The following is a 26,717-nucleotide window of genomic DNA, read 5'->3' as shown; positions in this document are numbered from 1 at the left end:
ACCAATATCATTTCTCATTCACAATCACGCAAAATCAAAGTGCCAAATTTTATAGCAAAAAGGAGGAACATGAACACCCAATTATCTTTCTATTTCAGCTGTACCTCTCAACCTCATTTATCCATGAAAAAAGCTCTTCTGGCATATCGTATAATATTACTGAATAATGCTGAATAGAGGCACCTTTAGCTATATTATCAACTATCATATATATCCTTCACGGAAGGAATGCACAAAAAAACACATCAAAATCAGCATATTAGCGCCGATAACATAATGAAAGTTCATTCGTGTAAGTAGACTAATATGCAAGTGATCGAGTTAAAGGTGATTCCTATAAGAGGCTTACAAAGACATGAGTACATGACTTTGAGAAGTAATCAATCGTTACTAATGAAGTCATGATATATAGTAGATCAAAATGCATATTAAAACATTGTTAATATGCTCTTCTTTACTTAATTATTAAGTAGCAAACATGTAACATTATTTTGGTTTACTGGTACCTTCAGTTAAAGCTATTTGGTTTGCAAAACGTACAATTTTAAGATGAAAGCCCCAAAAGAACCAATACCTCAATGCACTAGTTGGCCGGCAAAAAATAAACTCGATGAAAATAATGAGAAACTACATGAAATGGCTAGCATAGTAGCATGTAACAAACTAACAACAACACGACAATTGAAGCAATAATAGTTTCAGTATTTTCTCCAATTTATACCAAAAGAAATGGCGTGGGGACAAAAATAAACAGCAAAAATACGTTTTAACTGTTTAAAAAAACGTGCTTCTGGATGGCGAAGTTTTGTTTTAAACTAACAAAAGATGTTTTTTTGCATAATCCATCCATTTTCTTTCTCTCTGTCCCGGTATGGAGGCAAATCACGAGTTAAGGCTTTGATGAAGGACCACAGCTATGAACCACTTAGGGGGACCATCCTACAATCATCAAAGATGGACGATCTTACATTAGCTGGTGCACTGTGACAGCAATGCGGTCCCAAACACTGTATCGGTAAGCAAAAAAAAAGAAGGACCACTTTACTTTTAGCATGAATCCAGGACCACTTAATTAAAAGCTTTTCCTTTGAAGAAGTCGGCGGCGCCACAGAAACAGCAAAAAGTTTCCTTTTTTTTTCCTTGAGGAACCTCGATTATCGTGCAACACGTCAAAGTTCTTCTGCGTTAGTGGTCCCAAATTGCCTTTGTCTATGTTCTCTATTCCACGTGTACGATCCTGATTCGAAGCATCTCTACGCGTGCTCTAACTGGTCCCTACAATGTGGTCCTGGGTGCCACGTGTCAAATAATTGGATCACGATCGTTGTCTTCGTGTGGTGAAGAAAGAAGCAACGTAAATGTTTTTCCTTTCTTTTCATTTTCTCGTATTATTATTTTGTCGTGTTTCGGACTTTTCGTAAGTTGATAACCGGCCTGAATACGGCATTGTATATTGTCTTTTAGGCCATCGCGAAGAGTTTTGTAGCCGTTGATTGTTTTCTCTTTAGATTCTGTGTCAGAATTAGTCGAGCTAATGTTACCCAAATTTCTGCTTTTTCCCAAAGTCTTATAGAAAGTAAATTCGACGGCGTGAGACATCCGTACCCCCCCGAGAAACGAGCTTTCTGTAACGGTGTCCGTAGTAAATGTTGTGTACGGACATGTCAAATCGTGAGGACTTTTTTGGTAATTGCTTGGTACGAGCCAATTTGATTTAGTTTTAACCAAAAACATAATAATTATCACAGACAGCAACTTTTCATAAAGATAATGAATGATTACTTGTACATTTCATTGAGGAATTTAAAGGGTGTTTGCAGTAGCAACATTTCGACAATTGATGAATTGAACACATTGTGCGTGCGTCCCTCCAAACTAAAATTTTGCTTCCATTTTTGTTCGTCAATTTAACGCCTAGTAGTTTACAATCTTTAGGGCGTGAATTGAGAATACATTGGGAAAAAGTGATCCAGAAGATCATAACAGAAAGAGTTCCCAACAAAAGGAATGTGAAGATGCAAAATGAGGTGCATATATCCTTTACTACTAGTGTGGCATCTATTCAACTCCTTGCCCAATTGTTTCTAATCTCTTGACACTTTTGGTATTTTAGCATAATGAATACAAAATCACCTACTTATCAAAATTATCGATCAAAACGTACTAGTTTGGTGATCGATTAACATTTAACAATAATATTTAATTTAATTTAATCTTATCCTTCCCCATTCTTTAACTCAAAAAAATTAATAATTTGTCTCCATCTGTCGGTCGCTTATGTAATTAAAAAAAAACATTCAACTAACATACCAGTGAGCAACCTATAAAAAATAAAAATAAAAAAAAAGCTGACGTTTTCCAAACAGTGACGTTCTTGTTTGTCACACCACCCGGTTTCACGAGCTGTTTTTTTTCTCTCTCTCCATTTTATTAAGTCAAGTTACTACTAGTTGAAAACAAAGACACTCCTCCGCTGATAATAATATTACATGAAACAAGGAACACTTTTTTTGGTCTAATGGCATTCAACAACAACAACCTTACACATGAAATGGCTTTACACCACTTTTCAGACCAAAACAGTGCTGTTTTACGATCCATAATACCAGATGAAAACAATACTGGAAAACCAGCTAACAATCATCTTGCAGCAGCTGGTCCAACCCCAACGTGGCTAAATGATGCTATACTTCGTCAACAAAGCCATCATCACCATACTCCATATGAAGGTGGGACAAATTTTCTTCACTTGCAAACTAACAACAACAACAACAGTAACAGTAACAACAACGTGGAAATAAGTACAAGGAATAATAGTGGGAATGAAGGAGTGGTGGAGTTAACAGGTGGTGGAGAAGGAGGAGGAGGAGGAGGAATGAGTTGGGAGAATGTGAAATATAAAGGTGATATAATAAACCATCCTTTGTATGAACAATTGTTATCTGCACACGTGGCGTGTTTACGCATTGCTACACCAGTTGATCAATTGCCTAGAATTGATGCTCAGCTTGAACAGAGTCAACGCGTTGTTGCTAAGTATTCTGTTCTTGGTGCTACTCAACAGCAGCATCTTGGTGCTGCTGGTGCTGGGGATGATAAGGAACTTGATCAGTTCATGGTATGCTTCCCTTTTTCTTTCTTTTTTGGGTCAAAGTTTGTCAATTTATGAAAATTTTCATTGTTTTTGTAAGTTTTTTGGTAATTTGTGAAGCAATTTGATGTTTTTATTTCAATTTTATACCTTTTTTTGTTTGTGAATTGAGATGAATATGGGTTGAATTGGAGTTGTATTTACAAGATTTTGAGAAGTAAGGGAGTTGGTTTGGTTTTGAATTGGAATTAGAGAGAGAAAATTGAAATTGAATGGAAGTGAAGTGCTTCTAAAGTTTTGATAGTTGGTGCAATTTGATTGGATGAGAAGAAGAATGCAAAGTGGACTGATGTTGTCAAAAGAAGTATGGAGAAACATGTGGGGATTGAGGTGTAAATCAGGTTTCAGAGGATTTGGAGAGACACACGTTGAGGTTGAAATAAGGTAAAGTTGTCACCAAATTATGTAGGTATGAGACGCTGATATTATTGCTACAAATTTGATTGGGAGTAAACTTACCAATTTTGACGCCAGGCCTGTTAATGATCTGAAGAACAAGTTTTAAGTTATCAAATGGTTTTTCAAGGGTTTCATTGTAATAGGAGCTTTACAGTATTGTACATTAAGTGGGAGATGACTTCAAACTTCAAACTTGAAAGGAGAATGCTTGGATTGGTAACTTAGGGTTAATAATTATAGCCAGTAACAAGAAATGTAAAGGGGTGATGTAGGCGTCTTTCAATGAATGAATTCGCAAGAGGGAGGAAAGTGTTCCGGAGTGTCAAATTCTGTAGAATTACAAAGAGAATACTAAGACTGTATCTTACAAGTTCAAATCGTTTACTCTGAGCTTCATAATCACACCGAAGTCATGAGATTCATTTTACTTGCTAAATCATCTTTTTTGAACTTCACTGCTTTCAATCTTAAACACCCTTTGTAGTTTCACTTGACTTTAGCATGGTGGTTAGGATCAGTGCCTGTATCATATCTGTTTAAGTTTGCAAGTTATATGATTTAGATCAAGTATTGGTATTCGTGCAACCTAATAAACTCTGAACGTTAAGGAAAAAGCAGCTTAAAATTTTCTAATTAGCGAATTACAAACTTAATAAGAAGGAATAAGTGTTTCTTGAACTTATGATGATGACGTTCACTTATGATTTTGTTAAAGAAGCTCCGAACAATGTTGTAACCACTTCCATTGTAGCATTCATAATGAAACTTTTCTCAGAAACTAGTACATGCTCTGCGTTTGTATAAAATAAGTGTAAAGAAAATTTGATTTAAAAAAGAGAGAAATAACTTGAAGTAATCCTGTTAAGAGTACCCTCAATGTGTTCCTCCTTGATCGAAAATGAATACAATCTATTTTCTTGGCAATTTTGTGTAAATACGGCTTTCCTTTCAAGTTGTTTCATTGATGAGATTAGTAGGAGGAACTCATATTCTTGAAATGGAAGCGCTTAATCGTGTTCATAAAGACATGGCTTTACAACAGAATAGTATCTGTAGAAAGTAGAAAGATCAGGAATACCAGGGATAACCATGTGTTTCCAGGGGCTGATCTAGGCTGTGTTTACCACATTCTTGTGAACGCTGCATGGCTTTGCATGTTGCATGCATGTTAGGTATTGTCCAAGTAACCTGTACTTCTCATGACTTCTTTGACCTAGATGATATTGGTTTCAATTTAATTGTCAGGAAGTCTGTTCCATTAGGAATATGAGCAACTCATGCTCCTCTATTTAATGTAATATAAGTTATATTAACTCAAGTTCCTTTAAAACTGACATCAGAACTGCATCTGATATCATCTTTGGCCTAACTCCTACCTTTCAAGTTTTAAGCTCCGCACCAGTAAACTCCCATTTGGATTCTGTGGGCATGAAAAATCTTTGTTGCAAATGTCCATATAAAATAACTTAACAACCCTTACCCATTTTTTCCTACCGAGACTACAAAGTTTTTGTTCTTACATGCATTATTTGTAGTCGTTTCCTTCTCAGTTTTAATAGTCGCCCATTCCAACACTAGCATCTTTGCATGAATATGAAAAGGTTTTTTCATTGCCTTATTTGCCTAAAATTATTTTCATAGCTGGTCTCATTGCAATCCTATGAAAGGTAATTAAGTTTGATGGGATGTGTGAGTCATACGACACTGCTGAAGTAACACCTTGGATACGACCTATGTTTTTATTAACTTTGGACCTAGAAGTACAGTTGGAAGTCTGCCAAAAGATATTTTAACCATAAGAAAGATAGTCATGCTTGATACTACTAACTAACAATGATGCTTAACTAACAACTTAAAAATAGTTCTAGAGTCCTGATCCCAGGTGTATTTTGGTACCGATCCAGAATGAGTGTCTTGGATCAGTTTAGAAGATGCCTGGTTTAATCTACTTCCCATGTATTTTTTTTTTTTAATTTTCACTGTAACTTATATGCTTCATTTTTGAGTTCTGGGACCAGTCCAACTTTTTTGAGTAAAGTCCCCCATGCATCCTTACAAGCTTGAAACAGTTTTTTTTTCTATATATCAACGATTGGAGAATGGGAGTTTGCATGATTACAAGCGTGTGTACTTATATTCCAATACACTTGTATACAAGACAATGTCTTATGTGATACGTTTTGGGTTCCTTATTGTACCTAATAAAGCACCTTGCAGCTCAAATGTTTATGACACATAGGAAACTTGGTCCTTTTCTTTCTTTCTTTCTTTTCTTTTGACATGATAGTAGGCACCATAAATTGTGTAAACATACATGTGAAGGAGTTTTATTTATTTATTTTTAACTTGGTTTCGAGAAAAGGTTGGTATAAGAAAAGGAAATAGGAGATGACCTAAATGACCATTATAATATTTTCTTGATACTGGAAAAGGGAAACACCAATGGATTCTGGAGGGAAGGAAAGGGTGGTATGACAAGAAAATTAACATTGCATCATGTGAATATGTGAGAGGGTGGGATCACAAAATGTTGGTTGGTTTGTATAATTGCAGGCATTTTTTTTGGTTTTTTAAAAAAATTAAATTAAATTAAATTAAATTATATCTGATGAGGATATCTGCCTTTCATTTTCTTATTACTGCTATAGATGCATGAATGTCTCGTGCTGTAAAATTAAGTTCTATGGTGGTATTGATACATAAGCATTGTGTAATGTTATTTACTTATTTAAGATATACTAGTAGTGGTGGTCTTCTCTTTACATTTTGTTCTTCGTAGAGGTTGCCATATCAGCCTTCTCATCTGATAAACTTTGCTTGAATTGTTGGCCTGTAGACCCACTATGTTCTACTGCTTTGTTCCTTCAAGGAACAGCTTCAACAACATGTTCGCGTGCATGCAATGGAAGCAGTAATGGCTTGCTGGGAGCTTGAGCAATCTCTACAGAGCCTAACAGGTGAATTCTACTTCTCTTTCAAATCTGGAATCTCATTTTTCTTTTCTGGGTCAAATCTGGAATTTGAGAATTTCATGTTATGTGGGCATTGAGTTTTCTAGATGTGAAACCTCTACTTCAATTTACTGTGAATGTGCCTCTTCGTTGCAATATTGTGTTTTAATTCTAAAATTTGTTTTTAAAGCTGGTAATTGACAATTTTTTCCTTGCAATAGATTCCTTCAGATACAAAGTGACAGAGTAGTGAAAGCCCAGTAGAAATTCATCTTAAAATTCAAACATTGTATGAATCTACAGAAGTTTCCTTACTGAAAATGTTGTAGATCATTTAACAGCATTCTACTCAATCAGGTATTCAGGTCCTATCTTGGACCCTGTGTCCCATAGCAGATCCTTAAGAATATAGTTCAACATGCTGGATGTGCCCCATGCAAATTGAGACTAGAAATTGGTTACTACTTACTAGAGGGTGCTAGGATTAGAATTTGAGATTATAGGTGGTTAGTGACTTGGACTTTGTTCTTGGATTCCCAAGACTCTCTGCTGTCTCAGCCTTTAGGATCACCTGGATCGAGATCACTTGCTGTTAGATGGTGACATCTATTTTGGGACTTGAGAATTTATAATGCCACGTTGTGGAGGTACATTGTGATTCGAGAGTCTTGCTGCGCTCTTGGGGAGGTTGGAGACTATTCTTGCAGTGAGACCGAGTAGAACTTGTCGACACTGTGGTCGGGGTAAGAATGGAAAGTTTTTCTAGATCTTTCTATTATGGTCTTTGTTCTCATCTCCCCTGGTTACACACCGGGCCAACCAGATCCCTAAAGTTCCCAACATACATTTGGGAATCTAAAAGTTCTTGTAAGGTCTCTTTCTTTGTGTGAATCAGTAGAATAAAACTCTTACCATCAATAACCTTGTTAGGAGCAAGAAACTTATCATTATCTTCTGCCATTGTGTATGTCTAATGAGGACTACTTAGTGACACTCTCATCCATTGTCTGTATTCCTAGGAGGCTTATGTTGTTTCATGGGGATCTATCAGTGCAAGTCAGTTCGATCTTGAATAGCATAGAAATTAAGGCACTATAATTATAGTTGAGTAACCAGTTATATAATTCCTATCTGAAAATAAATGATCCGTCACTCATGAGTGGTTTTGGGTTGTTCCCCAGTCGTTGAAGGAGTTGTTAGCTTCACAGGCCTTGAGGGTGCACTCCTCGATGGGTTGCAAGTTGTGGAGCATCATATTTTGCGAGCATGTGAGGCCTCTGGTTGGAGAGGAACGAGAGACATTCTGATGACAGAGCAGAGCAGCATAAGTGGAGGAGATTATTTTCTCAATCCAAGGTCTGATAGTTTGTCGAAGATTTAGGAAAAAGGGAGAGATACTCCTTTTAGAGCCTTCTTGTTCAGTTGAGACTCATTGTTGTGCTGTGTTTAGTGAGATGCATGGAATTGCCTCATTGTTGATTGTGAAACTGTTTTTGTATTACGTGTTTTCTATTTTTATCTGTCTTATAGGATAGCTCATCCTACTAATTTTTGTGCTTCGAGTGGACGTTATATAATTCTACCTTTACAAAAATACAATAAGAGAGAAAAGGGAAAACATGTAAATAAAGTCCCTCAATAATATAGTTCCTATTTTTATTTTTATTATTTATTTATTTTATGGAGCATGATGCAGTATGGGAACTAAATATTAGAGTTTGTTTTCTGTAAGTTATGACATCGCAGCTCCATGTGGCAATCCCCATGAATCTTATGCTCCCTCTTATCGTTTTTTTAGACTTGTATAAGGTACATGCAGTGTACATTATATTATCTTTTACAAGCTTTAATTGTGATTACTTTGTTTGGTTAGGTAGTATTGAAGCATTTTTAGTGACACATACCTATTTAGTAAAAAAATCATGTAAGACACTTCAAATGACATCTGCAAGTTTGTTTTGCTGTGTCATCAGGTGTCTCGCCTGGCGAGGGTACTGGTGCAACGATGTCGGATGATGATGATGACCAAGATAGCGACACGAACTTGTACGATGCCAGCCTAGAGGGCCCAGATAGTATGGGGTTTGGACCCCTTGTTCCGACTGAGACAGAAAGGTCCTTGATGGAGCGTGTGAGGCAGGAACTTAAACACGAGCTGAAACAGGTAATTAGTTGCCTCACTTGCCTGTATGGCAGTTGATTTTTTAAACATGTTCGCAGTATCTTATCCATTCTCTTCAATTTAGGGATACAAAGAGAAGATTGTTGACATAAGGGAGGAGATTCTACGCAAGAGAAGAGCAGGAAAACTCCCTGGAGACACCACCTCACACTTGAAGGCTTGGTGGCAGTCACATTCCAAGTGGCCATATCCAACTGTAAGCCTGTTTGTCCCCCCTTGTTGATTTTAGGGCTTGTTTTTAAATGCTGTGGCAGCTTATCAGCTCTAAATAATTTTTGTTGCATTGCTCATTGTGCGTTTCCTTATCCTGTATCAGGAAGAAGACAAAGCAAGGTTGGTGCAGGAAACAGGCTTGCAGTTAAAGCAGATTAACAACTGGTTCATCAACCAGAGAAAGAGGAACTGGCACAGCAATCCTTCATCCTCAGTTCTAAAGAGTAAACGCAAGAGGTATGCTCACTAGATTATGATTCCTTCGACAAATTTGATTATTTCAAGGATTTCCGTCCAACATAGTTTTGTAAAAGAAGTAATGCAGGTGAAAATAGTGGGGAGCGCTTCATGTAGATGTCATATTCAGACTCAAAATTAAATATCAATACAGGTAGTGCATAGAAGTTACAGAATCAGGGGGTGTAGCAAGATGTTGGTGTTTCACATGGATAGTATTATTTGCATCTACAGAAAAGACCAAAGTACCAAACAAACTGCCAATACTAGGAGGTGCCGACTCTTAAAGGTAAACAGTGCCATTTGGCGGGTACTCATGGGGGCACACCAAGCATAGGATGTATGTACTGGTATATCATTAACAACTTCAAGTATTAAGAATATAAAACTGTGGAATAGAAGCTTTATAAATTTCTCTTGCTGTCTATGTTGACAGATTTAAGATTTTTGTTGTCACTTGTTAAATCCGTGAAATAAGAAAGTTATAGGTTTTGGATGTACAACATATTGTAGAAAGTAGTACTTTTTTTTTTTATATTACTACTGGGTGCTATAGTCTATTCAGCACAGGCTGGACAGTGCTTTAAAGACATTGCTGACACACAGAAATTTGGTATTCTCAAATGTTAAAGAGGATAACCCACACCTAAGTATCAAAATATAGATACGCGCAAAGTGATTCCTTTAATGTCTACGTTTCAAAACAATGTTGATCCCTTTGCTAAGAAATTCTGATTTTACACTCAATCATGTCCCTAGGAAGTCTCCCATGTTATCGTCACCACTGTAGTTTCCGTTTAGATTGCATAGCAAAATGAGTAATGCGAACAATATCTGGGAGTTCGTTTAGATAGAAGTATCCACATTTTTACCAAGCATGTAAAATGTGTAGTGAACAGTTGATGATGACGATATCTTGACCTTTTTAAATCCTCTATAAGTGCAACTAATGGAAACTATCTTCTGTATACCGATAGCTGTGATGACTGAGGACCGATGTTACTGGAGCACCTGGAAAGGCTGCAATCTCTATTTTTGATTTAGATACAACTCTTCCTTCCTTGAGCGATCAGCTGCAATACATTTTGTTCAATTACTGCTCCTTTCTTGACAGTAAGATCTCCCATAAGGAGATTACAGAACTACAACAACAAAAGCGTATTGCGATTTGTACTGCTCGAATGTCCAAAAACAGGGATTTTAACTTTTTTTGTAATTAAACAAATGCAGACCAAATGTGATCCCTGTGTACTGATCACAAAAGAAAAAACAAACCCCCCAAAGGCTATCCTGCCTATTTCCTCTATTGTGTTTGCTATGTGTTTTTTCACCTGCCATGTTGGTCTTAGTCGACCGACAATCTGAGTTTCAGTGCAACGTTTCACGAAAAATACCCTTACAGCACTGGATTAAGAAAAATATGAAATCACCACCAAGCTGCCATAACATGCATTTTGAGTGGTTGAAATCTGCCTTTTCGTTGGAGTTTGAAGCTTATACTGACTCACTACACTGTAGCCGTATAAAAATATGCGGAATATAAATACTCAAAGAAGTGTTTAAAAGATGGAGCAGTCTTAATTAGTGAAAAAAAAAGATGGAGCAGTCTTCGCTTCATGTACACTTTCACAAAACAGGAACACGCATATTCCAATCAAAAGCAGTTTACTTTTCTGCTCCTTAAGTGCAGCCTTGTGTTGAGAACAACCTTTACTTGATAAAAAAACACTTGATAGAAAAAGAGACAATCTCTATAAACCAGATTAATTGCATTATGTACAAAGCCAAATCCTTCAAATATCCATTTTCAAACACATCCTATGTTCAAAGTAAAAAGTAAAGCATCAATCTATAACACCATATGTCACCAACATTGTATAACTACTTGCAAACTAATGAAAGTAAATTTATTTACAGCCCAGCTACAGATTCAGAAAATGTGTCATTACCACTCCCTTGCTCTGATTCTTCATCTTCAGTTGTCTCTACCAAAACATCCAACGCCTTCATCAATTCGTTGTTGTTACCACCGAAGAATCCCCCTCTTCAGCCTTCTTCAACTGGGTGATTCTCTTTCTCCATACGAGACTGCTTTGCCGTGTCATAAGATGCATGGAGGCCAAAGAAGAAATAATACAACAAGAGTATTACTGTCCATACTGCAAATCGCGCAAAGGCAGCACCAGCTATTGATCCTAAAAGGAAGATGTTCACTGCAATTGACAGAGATGGCAACCATGGCACCAATGGAACTCCCCACAGTTTGGGATTTCTAGCTTGAGGAACAATAACTCTTAGTACCACAGTTGCCGCCAGCCAAATTGGAACTGTTATTATATATCCAATCCAGTCATCACCTTGAGTTGCCCAGTAGACAGCAGTTGCAAGAGAGGATCCCACTATTATTGCAAGGCATATGAGGAACTTATTTCGGTTCCCTGGTGAAGTCTCACCAGACAAATAGTAGCGCCGGACTAAAAGAGCGACTGCAACAAGCATGAAAATGAACAGTGTTGAGATGGACAGGAGGTCCCCGAGGATCTCAAGATCAGTGAAGAAGGCAATGATTGCAGTTGCGACCATCATTACCACTGTGGCATTCACAGGTGTTCCTGTCTTTTCATCGACGTTTGCAAACCACGGCGATATCATGTGTGTCCGTGCAATGTGGGTCAGATACCGTGCCTGACCTATCGCACTAACGAGCAACACAGTGGTCATACCTTTCAACGCTCCAAGCGCAACAACATACTTCGCCCAACCCATTCCAACACCCACAAATGCAACAGAAAATGGAGCATTCTCGTCAATGTCTTTGTATGATTGCATTAAACATAGACTGACGGCCATCAAACAGTACACCGTAGTGGTAATTACCATGGAACCAACAAGACCAATTGGGATGTCGTGACCAGGGTTCTTTGTTTCCTCAGCCATGGTGGCAACAGCATCAAAGCCAACGTAAGCAAAGAATAGAGAAGCCGATGCCGTAAAGATACCACGAGCACCAAAAGGCGTAAAAGGTGTGTAATTCTTCGTATCACCTTTGATAAAGCCGGCAATTATAACAAATAAAATGACAATTAGGTGAAAAATAGAGGCGATGTAGTTTAGGCGCGAAGATCCCTTAGTACTTTTGACGGCAAGGATGCATATGAGAGCGATAACAACCAGAGCAAGGGGATCAAGCATGTTATAACCTTTAGCTAGGTGGGGGGCATGAATAAAGAAGAAGTCTGAGTTCTTGTTTATGAGCGTTGCAAAGTAAGATGTCCATGACCGAGCTACAGCAGCACCACCAATCACATACTCAAATAGAATGTTACCCGCTGCGACGAATGCCACAAAGTCTCCAAGCTCCACCCTTAAGTACGCAAATGATCCACCTGAAAGGTATAAATGGCAAATGATGAGCTTGCATTCTCTTTTTACTGTTTAAAATTATTCTAAACCACACATGCTTGTAGATTGAAATCCTACACAGAACCTACATAGGGAAGGACATCTAGCCAGATCGAGAACTACTGACCATGAATTGGTGGAGTAATAGACTGGGGATTGTTCATCTGCGATTCACATTCAAGTTCTTAGAAAGGAAAAGGGAAGGGTGCATGTACACCAAAGCCACACTTCTTCCACATTTACATGTTTAGCCATACACTAGAATAAGAATCTGGTTTCCACTTTATAGTATAGAAAACATGGCTCGGTGTCCATGAGTGAGCTTAAATGTGCGTATTTGCTCACTGTTATTTATGCTAGGAGATACATATGGTGGTTAGCTTGTTAGGTTAAAGGGATTGAGTGTGTAGAAGAAGAAGAAGAGAGGATGGAGGCACAAGAATAAGGTATGGTTTAGAGTATATATTACTCTAACCTACAATACATATATTTATACTAGAGATGGAATAACCAAAATAGCAACAAGCTAAATAAGATACGATCTCATACTTATAGAATGTGTGAGACCGACACTACATATTTCAACACCCCCCTTCAAGCTGGAGCATAGATATCTCTCATACCCAGCTGGTTACCAATATAACTCAAAACTGGACGAATCACTGGTTTGGTAAAGATATCAGCTAACTGATCTCGAGAAGCCACATAAGGAGTTATTTATCTCCTTTGTTTCAACCTTATGTCTGACATAATGACAATCTACCTCTATGTAGTTAGTTCTCTCATGAAATACTGGATTAGAAGCGATATGAATGGCTGCCTGATTGTCACAATGAAGAGGGATCGGTAGTTGTACCTTGAAACCTAACTCATGTAGTAGATTACGAATCCACATTAACTCACCAGTCCCTTGAGCCATATCTCTATACTCAGCCTCTGCACTAGACTTTGACACAACTGTTTGCTTTTTACTCTTCCATGTCACCAAATTTCCACAAAGGAAAGTGCAATACCCAGTGGTGGATTGTCTATTTGAAACTGATCCTGCATAATCAGCATCTGAATATCCAACAACATCAAAATTTCCATTAAAACGATAGACCAATCCACGACCAGGAGAACCTTTCAAATACCTCACAATACGAATAACTGCCTGGTAGTGAGGAATTCGTGGCGCATACATATACTGAGATACTACATTGACTGCAAATGAGATATCGGGGCGAGTAATAGTAGCATAGACCAGCTTTCCCACCAATCTACGGTATCCCTCAATATCGGCATACATCTCTCCAACATCCGACTGGAGTTTGTCGTTTGAATCCATAGGAGTCTCTACTGGGCGAGCTCCTAAATTACCTGTCTCACTGAGCAGGTCTAATACATACTTTCTCTGTGAGAGATGAATTTCACCAGGGAACCTGGTAACTTCAATGCCTAAGAAACACTTTAATTCTCCTAGATCTTTGGTTTGGAACTGTCTTGAGAGATTGACTTTAAGTCGATCAATACCCTATTTGTCAGACCCTGTGTCAATGATATCATCAACATACACAACTAAGACAATAATCCCTTGCTGGGTCTTTCGGTAAAACACAGAATGATCATATTCACACCTAGTCATTCCATTAGCCATCAAAACCTGACTAAACTTCGCAAACCAAGCTCTAGGAGACTGCTTGAGCCCATAAAGAGACTTCTTTAATCGACAGACTTTCCCCCTTTGAGCAACAAAACCAGGAGGTTGAACCATATAGATTTCCTCCAGAAGATCTCCATGTAAAAAGGCATTCTTCACATCCAATTGAAATAGAGGCCAGTGATGATAAACAACAAAAGAAATCACAATACGCACAGTGGCGAGCTTTGCAACCGAAGAAAATGTCTCGGAGTAATCAATACCATACGTCTGGGTAAAGCCTTTTGCAACCAGATGAGCCTTTAAACGAGAAATAGTATCATCCAGATTATGTTTAATAGTGAAAACCCACTTACAAGCAATTGCTTTCTTCCCAGAAGGAAGATTTGTAAGAACCCAAGTGTCATTAGAATACAAAACACTCAACTCCTTGTCCATTGCTTGCTTCCAGCCAGGATGAGATAGAACATCCATGTAGTTAGACGGGACAGAGACAGACAACAAGGACATAGCAAAAGACTTGACAGATGGTGGTAAATGATTAGTGGAAACATACTCAGAAATAGAATACTGAGCATACTTACTAGGAAGACGCATACTGGCAGGTGGACGTTCAAGTTTTCGGAGGGCAATAGGAACATCGAGGTCAGATGGAATGGCAATAGGATCCATAGACACAGTGGGAAGAGGGGAGGGCAGCGGAACAGTTGAACTTTCAGCCTCAAACTTTGGAATGGCAACTAAAGGTACTGGGCACGCCCGCGCTCCTGGAAGGCTATCAATGGGCGCAGGTCGCGCTCAATCGCCAGGACCTCAACCATCAAGGGGGTGCAGGTCGTGCTCTGTAAGGCCATCTATGGGCGCAGGGTGCGCTCCATCGCCTAGACCTCAACCATCAAGGGGGCGCAGGTCGCGCTCTGTAAGGCCTTCTATGGGCGCAGGGTGCGCTCCATCGCCTGGACCTCGACCATCAAGGGGGCGCAGGTCGCGCTCTGTAAGGCCATCTATGGGCGCAGGGTGCGCTCCTTCTTCACGAGCTCCCTCATTTTCATCAAGATCATATCCAGCAACACCAGATGGCATAACACAATCCTCAAATGGTTCATAGGACATCTTCCCTTCTGAAGAGTAAAACGGGACATCTTCAAAAAAAGTAACATCAGCACAGACAAATGATTTGCACAGATGAGGACTATAACACTTGTACCCTTTCTGTGTACGTGAATACCCAAGGAAAACACACTTAATAGCACGAGAGTCTAACTTATCACGACCCGGCTGAAGATTATGAACAAAACAGACACAACCAAAAATTCAAGGGGGAAGATGGAAAGAAGATTGACCAGGAAAAAGAACAGAGTGTGGTGTTTTCCCCCCTAATACTAAAGAGGGCATACGATTAATCAAGTATGTGGCAGTAAGGACTGCCTCTGCCCAAAAAAACTTTGGGAGATTTGTTTGAAACATTAAGCATCGGGCGACTTCAAGAATGGGTCTGTTCTTTCTCTTAGCAACCCCATTTTGTTGAGGTGTATCCACACAGGAGGTTTGATGTGTAATGCCATGGTCATCTAAAAAACTCTGGAATATTGTAGAGGTATAGTCTTTGGCATTATCAATTCGAAAAACATGCATGTGTGCAGAATACCAATTAGTAATCTCAGTATAGAATTTTTGAAAAACAGAGAATACTTGAGAACGATTTTCCATAATATATACCCAATAAACACGAGAAAAATCATCTATAAATGTAATAAAATACTTGGCACCAAAAAGACCAATGGTTCAGTGGTTCTACAAGGACCCTAGACATCTGAATGGACTAATTGAAAAGGAGCACAAGAACACTTATTTAACCTATTTTTGTAAGTAGCACGACGATGTTTAGCTAACTCACAAACCTCACAACTTAAAGACTGAATACTAGAAGAAATACTGGGAACTAAACTTTGCAAACTAGCTAGAGGAAGATGACCAAGACGTTTATGCCATTGAACATGAGAGATTGAGACTGTGAGAGCCTGCTTCTGGTGAGAGTGCCCATAATCATCTTGAAAGTAATAGATGCCCCCGTGCTCATACCCCCTACCAACTAGTGTCTTTGTTTGTAGATCCTGAAACACAACATGAGTGGAAGAAAATATGACATTATAGTGAAGAGATTGGGTGAGACGATGAATAGACAATAGATTAAAGGCGAAATTTCGAATAAGCAAGACTGAGACAAGTGATATATTACGAGTTAACTGAATAGTACCCCGACCAAGAATACAAGCCGTAGCCCCATTTGCTAATGTGACATATGATGGTGTGTGAGTATACGCAAGATTAGAAAACAACTGGGGATTACCTGTCATATGATTAGAAGCTCCTGAGTCAATAACCCAAGAGTTGTTACCACTTGTATGAAGACATGTTTTATCTGAATCGGCTAGGGTCGCAGTAGGGTGGTCCGGTTGTTGGACAAACTCGATGAACTGGGAATAGCTTGTATCCGCTTCATCAGGGCTGCAAAGTCTTCTTGAACTCGTTGAAAATCAGTCACTTGTGATCAACTACTGTGGCATTGTTGGCTTTGTGCAATGGTGGGCGTCCTGTTATATCCCAACAAAAATCAGAACTATGATTTGTGCCCACAATGCTCACAAGGCTCAAAACTGCCAATACCATGACCACGACCACTCCCTTGGGTACGACCACCCCCACGGCCACGACCCCCTTGACCTCCTCTACCGTCATTACCACAACCAGAAGAGGGGTTGTTATTACTGCTTGGAGGGATTAATAAAGCCGTACTGTCATTGTGAGTTGGAGGAGGTGCAGTAATACGAGACAAACGAGAGTAAGCCCCAGACAAAGTAGGGAGCTTAGATTCAGCTTGAACTTGGGCTTTCACATTAGCAAACTCGGGACGTAGCCCAGATAGGAATTTGGAGACTCGAAATTCCTCTATTTGTTTCTTCAACTGATTTATGTCTGTAGTAAGTGGGTGATATATATTCAGTTATTCCCACTTGCTACGAAGAGAATTATAATATTCAGAGATAGACATATCTCCTTGAGTGAGATCAAAGATGTTCTCATACAACTGAAAGATACGAGAAGTATTTTGAGATTGAGTATGATTCTTGTAGATACTCCCAAATCTCCTTCGAGGTTTTAAAAAACCGCACAATATTTCAAACATCTTTCTCCATAGTATTCCACAGGAAATTCTTAACCAAGGCGTCATCTTTCGTCCAGTTGTCTTTCCTTTATCATCTGGTGGATCTATCAGATGATTTTCTTTACCTTTCGAAGAAGATAAAGCGAGAATCGCCTCGCCCATTTGAAGATAATTGGCAACACCCTCCAATTGGATGGAGAGGTCATACCAACAGAGAAAACAGACGTATTACCGAATTCATCGGATTTTGAAACAACATCAGTCATTATAAAGAGAAGAAAAACTCACTTGATGAAAAAGAATACGAAACTGCAAAACTGCGAGACAAAGTACTACGAGCGCGTGGCGCGCTTCGAAGAAGTTTTAACTGAGTGTGACCCGCGCATGCACGTAGAGATTGAGAAAACCAGCGAGATGACGATACCACGCCTTCGCCTTATGAAAACCTGACGTACTCCTCTTTATCAATACTGAGAGATTGCGGAAGCGAAACAATACTAAAACAACAACTAATACTAAAACTGGAACTTTGAAACTGAGGATCTCTCTCCTAGCATTCTCTAAATAGAGTCGGCTCCGATACCATGTTATTTATGCTAGGAGATACATATGGTGGTTAGCTTGTTAGGTTAAAGAGATTGAGTGTGTAGAAAAAGAAGAAGAGAGGATGGAGGCACAAGAATAAGGTAGGGTTTAGAGTATATATTACTCTAACCTACAATACATATATTTATACAAGAGATGGAATAACAAAAATAGCAACAAACTAAATAAGGTACGGTCTCACACTTATAGAATGTGTGAGACCGACACTACATACTTCAACACTCACATTAGCAAAACCCCATCGACAGATCCTACACCATCAAAACATCTCCCCCTCCCCATACACACACACACCCAAAGAAAGAGAAAACACTAGCAGTCTAGCACATTCTAAAAAATAAATTAAACCATTAGGAATGAGAAAACGAGACCCAACAGATTAAACCCTTAGTCTCAAAGTCGGTATACCACTATACCATGTAAAAATAATCACAACTTGTATGCATGGAAGCTATAAGAGTTCGAAAACTTTGTACTTGTCCTATAATATTCATAGCCTTTTATATCGTAATTCCTAAATACACATCTCCACCCACTTCAATGAGATATATATGCTACATAAAAGGTTGTTTTTCCGTCTATGCAGTTGTAGAATGACTTCTGCTTACATCAAACTTATCTTTGCATATAAACACAATTTTACTTGAGTGCCCTAAACTAGAAAAGATAAAATCCGAAGAGGTATCCACGTTTGTAGTTCTTAAACAGAATGGAAAAACAGTATTTAAAGAATGTAAAATCTATTAGAATTCAGAAATGTACCTGCAGCTGGGATTTCAACTGCGAACTCTGTATAACAGAACACAGAGAGCAGGGCAGAGAGACCAGAAATGGCATAGGAGATAACAACGGCAGGGCCAACATGTTCTTTTGCTTGCTTCCCAGTAAGAACAAAGATTCCAGAACCAATAACAGCACCAATACCAAACCAAATGAGATCCCACCAATTAAGAGTCTTCTTCATGTCATGCTGACTTCTTGCTTTCATTTCATTAAGCTCAGTATCATCAAGTGATCGAGTAAGAATACGGTCCTTTAATCTGAAACCAACCTCTTTCCATGCCTTTCCATAGTTCCCCCAGCTTTGAAAAGACTCTTCAGGTAGGAAATCATCTTTCGTGCAAGAACAACCCCTTCTTCTCACAACTGTCCCTTCATCCACTGCAACTCCCATTTTCTTTTTCTTTGTTCGAGAGTTTATTTGTTCGTATGTAATCTGTCCGAACAAAAGAGATTTATCACGCATAAGATTGTAGACAATTTTTTAATTACAGGAACAACATGAGACACAAGGGCAGCAAAATGCAAGGGCCACGGGGTACAAGTAAAATGATCTTCAACTACTTCCAATACCACTGATCTCATCAATATTTTATTTGCATGGCATTGCTTAATCAAACTAATCAATAAATTTTAAAGAACATTTTTGTTACGATATTTTTAGTACATACTTAATTGACTCCAGAGTCCCAGGTTGACACGCTCTCACGCTCTCGGACTCTCGGTCTACGGTTTAGTTTGCATTTTCCATTCAAATGTCACTTATAAGCAACATAAGTACTCTGATTTCATTTCAATAATAGAGATATGTGAAGGCAATTAAATTAATTACAAGTCATGGACTGCAATTCTGTCTTGCACAAGGAAATATTTTGCCTATAATGCTCAATGGGTGGTCACCAGTGGTTGAATGCCAACCATCCTCTGGCCACTGTGCAATAATCAGTCCTGTACAATTGTCGTAAATATTGTATTCAAACATGCAGTATAACTGGTCCACTCAAGTTTCTACTTATTCTTCTTTAATTCTTTTCTTTTTAGATAAACCAGCTATACATTATTGATTCCAAACACCAAAATTTGCTATTTAATTAAGTAATGAAAACAAAGAAAGCTATCACGTATGGATGAATTTGGCGAACCTTGGCATGTGCAATGCAACAAAATCAGATTCCAGCTAATCTTTCTTTGAAACTTGACTTGTAATGAAAGCTACATACATTCCATCGTGATGACTATGACACTAGAAGTAGTGTATGCTGTAATCATGCATCTAAAGGTTGCAAACATACTACCATGCAACACACACTAGTACTACCGTCACGCAACACGTACACACTAATGGACCAAAAACGTGGAAAGCCTAACATCTAACCACAAAATATCGCAGAAAGTGCAAATTTTAATGTGTTGGTTCTACAAGTTGGCGTTGAGATCATCCTCATAAAAAATGACAATTTTGATCAATGTTGTTTGTTTGATAAATAGAAACATTCCATGCACGCTTTTCTGTCTAGCAACTTTGGACGCTAGAACAGCAAGAAAGCCTCTAAAAATGTATTAAAATGTTCGACAGAGACAGAATATAATACCTTTTACAATAACAAATGCTTTCTTATTCCCTTCTCTCTACTGGGCAAGAGAGAATAAAAGAGTCTTTGATCAAATGAAATAGACGTATTAGAGAGATTCACATAAAAAGGAACGACAAAAAGAGTTTTAGGATTCCAAAGATATTATACGAATCCCGAAGATTTTGGTCTTGAATTCAGGAGTCCAAGTGTATCAAGACCGTTTTTTTTGCACTGTGGCAACTAACAAGTAACAACGTTGCAAAAGTCAATGTTTATTTTTCTATCGTATATAGTGGGCTGCGCCCGCTAATCAAGGTTTGAGATTTTATTTTGCACTCGGACTTGAATGGGCTGTTGGTTAATCCAGCTCTTTGAATACAACCTGTGCTGAAAAGTGAGAACTGAGCTGCCGAGAGCAGCCTTTACTTCAACCGTTCAACAAAGCAATTGATAGACAAAAGAAACAATCTTTGCAAATCAGATTATTTGCATTATGTACAATTACAGAGCCACAAAAAAAACAACAACAACAACAACAATCTATCCCACAATATCCGTCAATCTATAAGAACATGCAATACATGAAGCACCTACACTTATTTACGTCTAGCTGCCCCTTCAGCAATTGTAGCACATTATCTCCCATGTTCCGATTCTTCACCTTCAGTAGTTGTCTCTACTATAGCAGACAATGCCTTCATCGATTCGTTGTTGTTACAACTGAGGAATCTCCTTCTTCAGCCTTCTTCAACTGGGTAATATTTTGCTCTTTCTCCATACGAGACTGCTTTGCCGTGTCATATGATGCATGAAGCCCAACGAAGAAGTAATACAACAAGAGCACGATTGTCCACATCGCGAACCGTGCAAAGGCAGCACCGTCAATTGACCCTAAAAGGAAGATGTTCATTGCAATTGACAGTGATGGCAACCATGGCACCAGTGGAACTCCCCACAGTTTGGGACTTCTAGCTTGAGGAACAAATACTCTTAGTCCCACTGTAGCCGCTAGCCATATTGGAACTGTTATTAGATATCCAACCCACTCATTACCTTGAGTTGCCCAGTAGATAGCAGTTGCAACAGAGGATCCAAGTATCAACACAAGGCATATGAGGAACTTGTTTCGGTCTGCTGGTGTAGTCGTACCAGACGCATAGTAACGACGGACTAAAAGAGCAACTGCAACAAGCATGAAAATGAAGAGTGTCGAGATGGAAAGTAGGTCTCCGAGGATGCTGAGCTTAGTGAAGAAGGCAATGATAGCAGTTGCGACCATCATTACCACTGTGGCATTCACTGGTGTCCCTGTCTTCTCGTCTACGTTTGCGAACCATGGGGATATCATGTGTGTCCGTGCAATATGAGTCAGATAACGTGCCTGACCAATGGCACCAACAAGCAATACAGTGGTCATACCTTTCAATGCTCCAAGTGCAACAACATACTTAGCCCAATTCATTCCAACACGCTCAAATGCAACAGAAAATGGAGCATGCTCGTCAATGTCTTCGTATGATTGCATTAAACATAGACTGACGGCCATCAAACAGTATACCGTAGTGGTAATCACCATGGATCCAACAAGACCAATTGGGATGTCCCTAGCCGGGTTCTTTGTTTCCTCAGCCATGGTGGACACAGCATCAAAGCCAACGTAAGCAAAGAATAGAGTAGCGGATGCCGAAAAGATACCACGAGCACCAAAAGGAGTAAATGGTGTGTAATTCTCCGTTTTACCTTTGATGAAGCCGGCAATTATAACAAATAATATGACAATAAGATGGAATATAGAGGCAATGTAATTTAGACGCGAAGATCCCTTGGTACTTTTAACAGCAAGGATGCATATAAGAGCGATAACACCCACGGCTAGGGGGTCAAGCATGTTATACCCTTTAGCTAGGTGGGGGGCATGAATTAAGAAGAAATCCGATTTTTTATTTATAAGCGTGGCAAAATAAGATGTCCACGAGCGAGATACAGCAGCACCACCAATCACATACTCAAAGAGAATATTACCCGCTGCAATGAATGCCATGAAGTCACCAAGCTCCACCCTCAAGTAGGCAAATGATCCTCCTAAAAAGAATTAATGACAAATGATGAGTATTTATTTGCTTTTACTGTTTGGGAAATTGCAGAGCACAACTTGTAGATTCGCATGAATATTCTTATATCATGAAAAAGGACTGGGGTAGATGGAATCCATACTTCCTCATATAGATGTTTAGTCATATAATTGTTCGACCAAGTTAAATTAATTAAGAATCAGGTCTAGACTTTAGAGTATAGAGAACAGGACACAAGTTTCCAGCAGTGAGCTCAGATGTATGTACTCACAGTCCTAAAAATGATCAAAAGAAGCTACTAGCGTGCTTTACTTTCCGTAGTCACAGTAGAAAATTTGGAAAAAAAAAGCTCACACTAAAACACCACACCAAGAGAACTTAAAACATCATAACAGCTACTGAAAAGAGGAAAACAGAACTAGATGAGTCACGTTCTGGAATAAACAAAACCATCACGAATGGGACTAGCACACCTGGTTAGTCGAAACAACAGAAGGAATCACCAATAGTCTAATATCAAACTCAGAATATAACGTAAATATGAATTACAAGTTGTAGCAGTAATATTTTGTTCTTTACCAATAGTATTCATTCTTCTAATATCTAAGTACACATTTCCACACCTCATCTTGATTATCTAGTACCACATAAAAGGTTGCATTTCCGTTGATGCAGTTGTAGAATGGCTTTTCATCAAACCTACCTCTTCGCAGAAGTACAATCTATTCTTATTGGCCCCTTAAGAAAGGGTTACTTGAATTAAGTATCCTATTGTTAAAGCAATATCAGAGTCGAGGTGCACTAGTTGTTCCATTGAACATTTGAACCTATATATATGTGTGTGTGTAAATAACCATGATTCTAATCAGGCAATAGAAGCATGAGTTCATGCAACTGACAATGTTTCCGTAAGGACATAGGCTAATTGATAAGGAAACGGTACAAGATGAACTTGGGTCTAGGCGCCGGAATGGATTTCATCTAAGTATGGATATAAGACCAGTCATTACCATCTCAGCAAGAAAGCAAAAACAGATTGTCAGATTGAATCGTTTAAAAAATGAACTAGAACTCTAGAAGGGTCTATTCCAAGAGACATCCTAATTTTTAGTAGATAATAGTTTTTCATACTGAATGGAGATATGGTATAAAATCATTGTGTATCTATTAGAAATGTACCTGCAGCAGGGATTTCAACTGCGAATTCAGTGTAACAGAACACAGAGAGCATGGCAGAGAGACCGGAAATTGCATAGGACAGAACCACGGCAGGGCCAACAGTCCCCTTTGCTTCCTGACCAGTAAGAACAAAGATTCCTGAACCAATAACAGCACCAATACCAAACCAGATGAGATCCCACCAATTAAGAGTCTTCTTCATGTCATGTTGACTTCTTGCTTTCATTTCATTAAGCTCAGTTTCATCAAGTGATCGAGTAAGAATTCGATCCTTTAATCTGAAACCAACCGCTTTCCATGCTTTTCCATAGTTTCCCCAGCTCTGGAATGACTCTTCAGGTAGGAAATCATCTTTGGTGCATGAACATCCCCTTCTTTTTGCCAGTGTTCCCATATTCTTTTTCTCTTAGTCCAAGAGTTTATTTGATTTTATCTAATCTGTCGAAACATGTAAGAACTATTCAGCATTAACTCCAAGAAAAAATTTCCTAAACACAAAGCAACACGACATGTATGCCTGCATATGATGCAAAGCATTTAAATAAATGATCTTACAACATGACATGTGATTTGTGTTTAGGAAATTTTTTGTAGGTGATGAACCAGCTAACTATTACTAATTACAAAATTCACAAGCCACCGAAGTTTGCTACTTAATCAATTAAAGAAAACGAAGAAATTTATCACTCAATGGAACAGTAATATGGACCAACATGGTGAAGCTGGCATGTGCAAGTGTGCAAGTGTGCAACTACGCAAGTCAACAAAATCGGATTCCAGCTAGTCTTTCTTTGAATCTTGACTTGTAATAAATTCTACATGTGAGTACGTGACAAATTAACGCAAGCATCGTGTTGACTATGCAGTTAGCAGTTGAAACGCAATCAAGCAAAAGAAAATATTACGTGGTAGTTAAGTCAACTGAACAAGAAATCCTACCATGCAAACGTCTCAAAGTTGCACACATACTACCTCATACCCGGCCTCGATGGACTAGAACGAACAAATGGAAAAACTAACCCAAACTAGCTAAAAGCCTAAAACTAAAATCTAATCGCCAAATATTGTAAAAAAAAAAAGGTTGGTTCTAAATTATGTTCATGATTTTGGTATCGAGATCATCCTCATACTGATGCACTTTTTTTTTAATGTCTAACAACGTGGACGCTAGAACAACAAGAAAAATTTGAAAACCAAATGAAAATAAAGATGAAAACAGTTTCAATGCATAGAGTCATAGACCAAGTTGTTTGTAATGAAAATAAGAGAAAGAGAAAGAAGATGAGTTATTGTACCTTTGCAATGGAAACACTGCAGAACTAACGAACGTTTCACAAGAGCATGTAGGCTTTATGTTCTCTTCTGTACGTTTCGGCAAGAGACTCTCGATAAAATCGAAAGAGACTTTTTAGTAGAAAGCTATTGATTCTTTTGTTATTATATAAATAGAATCTCTGGAAGCCGGATTCATATTTTGGAGATTCCAACGAGAAGAAACTATAATTGGGTAGACATATCTAGTTGTACTTGGTGTTGAATTTAGATATGGTACAAAACTACAAATGAATGAAGACCAGTTATTGCCATGAAGTAACCAACGCGGCAAAAAGTCAAACTTAACTATTAACTAGCTATTTGGCCCTGCCTATGGCCGGACTTGCTACATAGATAACTAATGACTCAAAAGCCTAAAATCCACTTGAATAAATAATATATGTATATTGATAGCTAATGATTTATTGCTTATAGTATATGTATACTTTGTTTGAAGGGTTTATGTTTTTCTAATTTTTTTTGAAGGGGTTTATTTATATTTTTGGGTTATTATTGTTCCTGTTGTAATAAGTTGTCAGGTTGCCGATGAAGGAGTATGGGACCTAGCAGCACCTTCTGGCGAATGCTTGCATCGTGGGTTTTCTCTAGACCTAAAGAATGTGAGTTGCATCAATTACTGTTCAAATGCTGCTGGTTCTAGCAACAGGACATTCTGGCGAGCCTATTCCAAAGGATTCAGCGATAGATACATTTACCGAGTCCACATATTCACCAAGGTTTAAAGCATTAAGCTCAAAATCAGAAAAAAAAACCTTACTTCCTTATAACTAAAGTTTCAAAACCAAATTACGAACAACCTATTATGCATATCTTATAGAAAGGTTTGTATTTGTGCAAAAGACATGTTTCCCACCTATTTAATCACGTTAATGCATATTAAGTATATCAAGTAATTGCAAGGCAACCCGAATTCAACATCACAATTAAAATCTCGAGTACTGAGGAGATACCTTGTAACAAAATAGACTATATACTGATCTCAGGCCTCAGGGCGAACCATCGTGCTTGTTTTATATATATGGTATAGTGATGATGATGTGGAAATGGAAATGGATGGTGGTACCGATGATCCACCTCCAGAAATATCATTACATGCGATTGCTGGAACTCGTGCACCTGATACAATGTGAGTTAGGGGAAGGTTGGGACACAAACCAGTCACGATTCTCATTGATTCAGGAAGTACTCACAATTTTGTGTGTGCACGAATGGCAAAGAAAGCGGCATTGCAACCAACTTCATCTACCAAACTTCGAAGTGATGGTAGCCCGGTGAAAGGTTGAGTAGTTTGGGTAAGTGTGCTCACACTCAACCCCTGAATCTGAGGGTGTTCGATATTTGTTGATTTTTATGTGATTCCACTGGAAGGTTATGATGTTGTCTTAGGTACTCAGTGTTAAGTGCTCTAGGACCTATTGAATGGGATTTCTCTAAACTTAGAATGAAGTTTAAGGTAGAAGGTAAGGAAGTGACACTCTGGGGCTTATCGTTCCGAGGAAAACAAAGTTGTTGGTAACCTTCAATTTATGCAAGCATGTGAGGAAGAAGCGGGGAGGCATGCTACACTTGTATTCCTTAAGGGTGTCTCAAACAAAGGCTATTAATTCTTGTGTACCCTCACAAGTGGAGAAGCTTCTACATCGATATAAAGGGGTGTTGGTAGCACCTACAAGCCTTCCTCCTCGACGTCTGCAGGATCACAAAATTCCATTGTTGCCCGATCAAGGACCGGTTCGGTGAAGCCATATCGCTATCCTCATTTTGAAAATCTGAAATCGAAAAGATGGTGGCGAGGCTGTTATCTTCGGTGTGATTCGACCAAGCAATAGTC

General features: G+C 38.6%; 3 protein-coding genes across 6 annotated transcripts; 1 reads left to right on the top strand and 2 right to left on the bottom strand.

Annotated features, from left to right (window-relative positions):
* Window positions 1-2,314: 2,314 nt before the first annotated feature.
* Window positions 2,315-9,636, top strand: LOC147507965 (homeobox protein knotted-1-like 2). Of its 3 annotated transcripts, none has more exons than XM_086600599.1 (6): window positions 2,315-3,118; window positions 6,387-6,507; window positions 8,475-8,665; window positions 8,748-8,879; window positions 9,000-9,133; window positions 9,211-9,636. In XM_086600599.1, exons 1-6 carry the CDS (start codon window positions 2,519-2,521, stop codon window positions 9,248-9,250), a joined length of 1,218 nt encoding a protein of 405 aa, XP_086456725.1. In that variant the 5' UTR covers window positions 2,315-2,518; the 3' UTR covers window positions 9,251-9,636. The 3 variants fall into 3 exon arrangements, with proteins under 3 accessions (XP_086456725.1, XP_086456726.1, XP_086456727.1); XM_086600600.1 differs by having other exon boundaries at window positions 2,376-3,118; window positions 9,214-9,636; XM_086600601.1 differs by having other exon boundaries at window positions 2,420-3,118; window positions 9,222-9,636.
* A 1,232-nt stretch (window positions 9,637-10,868) lies between these two features.
* Window positions 10,869-19,350, bottom strand: LOC147507964 (cationic amino acid transporter 1-like). The gene is made up of 2 exons (XM_086600597.1): window positions 18,709-19,350; window positions 10,869-12,519 (listed from the first exon to the last, which is right to left on the bottom strand). The coding sequence occupies exons 1-2, from the start codon at window positions 19,190-19,192 to the stop codon at window positions 11,180-11,182; spliced, it is 1,824 nt and encodes a 607-aa protein (XP_086456723.1). The 5' UTR covers window positions 19,193-19,350; the 3' UTR covers window positions 10,869-11,179.
* Window positions 19,351-20,734: 1,384 nt separating this feature from the next.
* LOC147507963 (cationic amino acid transporter 1-like) lies at window positions 20,735-25,106 on the bottom strand. 2 transcript variants are annotated; one of them, XM_086600595.1, is made up of 3 exons: window positions 24,847-25,106; window positions 23,552-23,989; window positions 20,735-22,382 (listed from the first exon to the last, which is right to left on the bottom strand). In XM_086600595.1, exons 2-3 carry the CDS (start codon window positions 23,943-23,945, stop codon window positions 20,998-21,000), a joined length of 1,779 nt encoding a protein of 592 aa, XP_086456721.1. In that variant the 5' UTR covers window positions 23,946-23,989; window positions 24,847-25,106; the 3' UTR covers window positions 20,735-20,997. The 2 variants fall into 2 exon arrangements, with proteins under 2 accessions (XP_086456721.1, XP_086456722.1); XM_086600596.1 differs by lacking the exon at window positions 24,847-25,106 and adding an exon at window positions 24,491-24,509.
* Window positions 25,107-26,717: the final 1,611 nt, after the last annotated feature.

The sequence above is a fragment of the Coptis chinensis genome, chromosome 3, assembly GCF_015680905.1.
Source record: "Coptis chinensis isolate HL-2020 chromosome 3, ASM1568090v1, whole genome shotgun sequence".
In the NCBI taxonomy this organism is placed as follows: Eukaryota; Viridiplantae; Streptophyta; class Magnoliopsida; order Ranunculales; family Ranunculaceae; genus Coptis; species Coptis chinensis.
The sequence above is the reverse complement of the archived record's forward strand: the minus strand, read 5'-3'. Positions and strand labels throughout refer to the sequence as shown.

What these genes read in the sequence shown, in the direction of transcription:
- LOC147507964 (XM_086600597.1), bottom strand. Translation starts at nt 19,192, where the DNA reads ATGCGTGATAAATCTCTTTTGTTCGGACAGATTACATACGAACAAATA. An exon ending in AGTTGAAATCCCAGCTGCAG is followed by an intron (nt 12,520 to 18,708) that starts GTACATTTCTGA and finishes TATACCTTTCAG; the next exon opens with GTGGATCATTTGCGTACTTA.
- LOC147507963 (XM_086600595.1), bottom strand. Translation starts at nt 23,945, where the DNA reads ATGGGAACACTGGCAAAAAGAAGGGGATGTTCATGCACCAAAGATGAT. An exon ending in AGTTGAAATCCCTGCTGCAG is followed by an intron (nt 22,383 to 23,551) that starts GTACATTTCTAA and finishes AATTCTTTTTAG; the next exon opens with GAGGATCATTTGCCTACTTG.
- LOC147507965 (XM_086600599.1), top strand. Translation starts at nt 2,519, where the DNA reads ATGGCATTCAACAACAACAACCTTACACATGAAATGGCTTTACACCAC. An exon ending in CCAAGTGGCCATATCCAACT is followed by an intron (nt 8,880 to 8,999) that starts GTAAGCCTGTTT and finishes ATCCTGTATCAG; the next exon opens with GAAGAAGACAAAGCAAGGTT. An exon ending in CTAAAGAGTAAACGCAAGAG is followed by an intron (nt 9,134 to 9,210) that starts GTATGCTCACTA and finishes GTTTTGTAAAAG; the next exon opens with AAGTAATGCAGGTGAAAATA.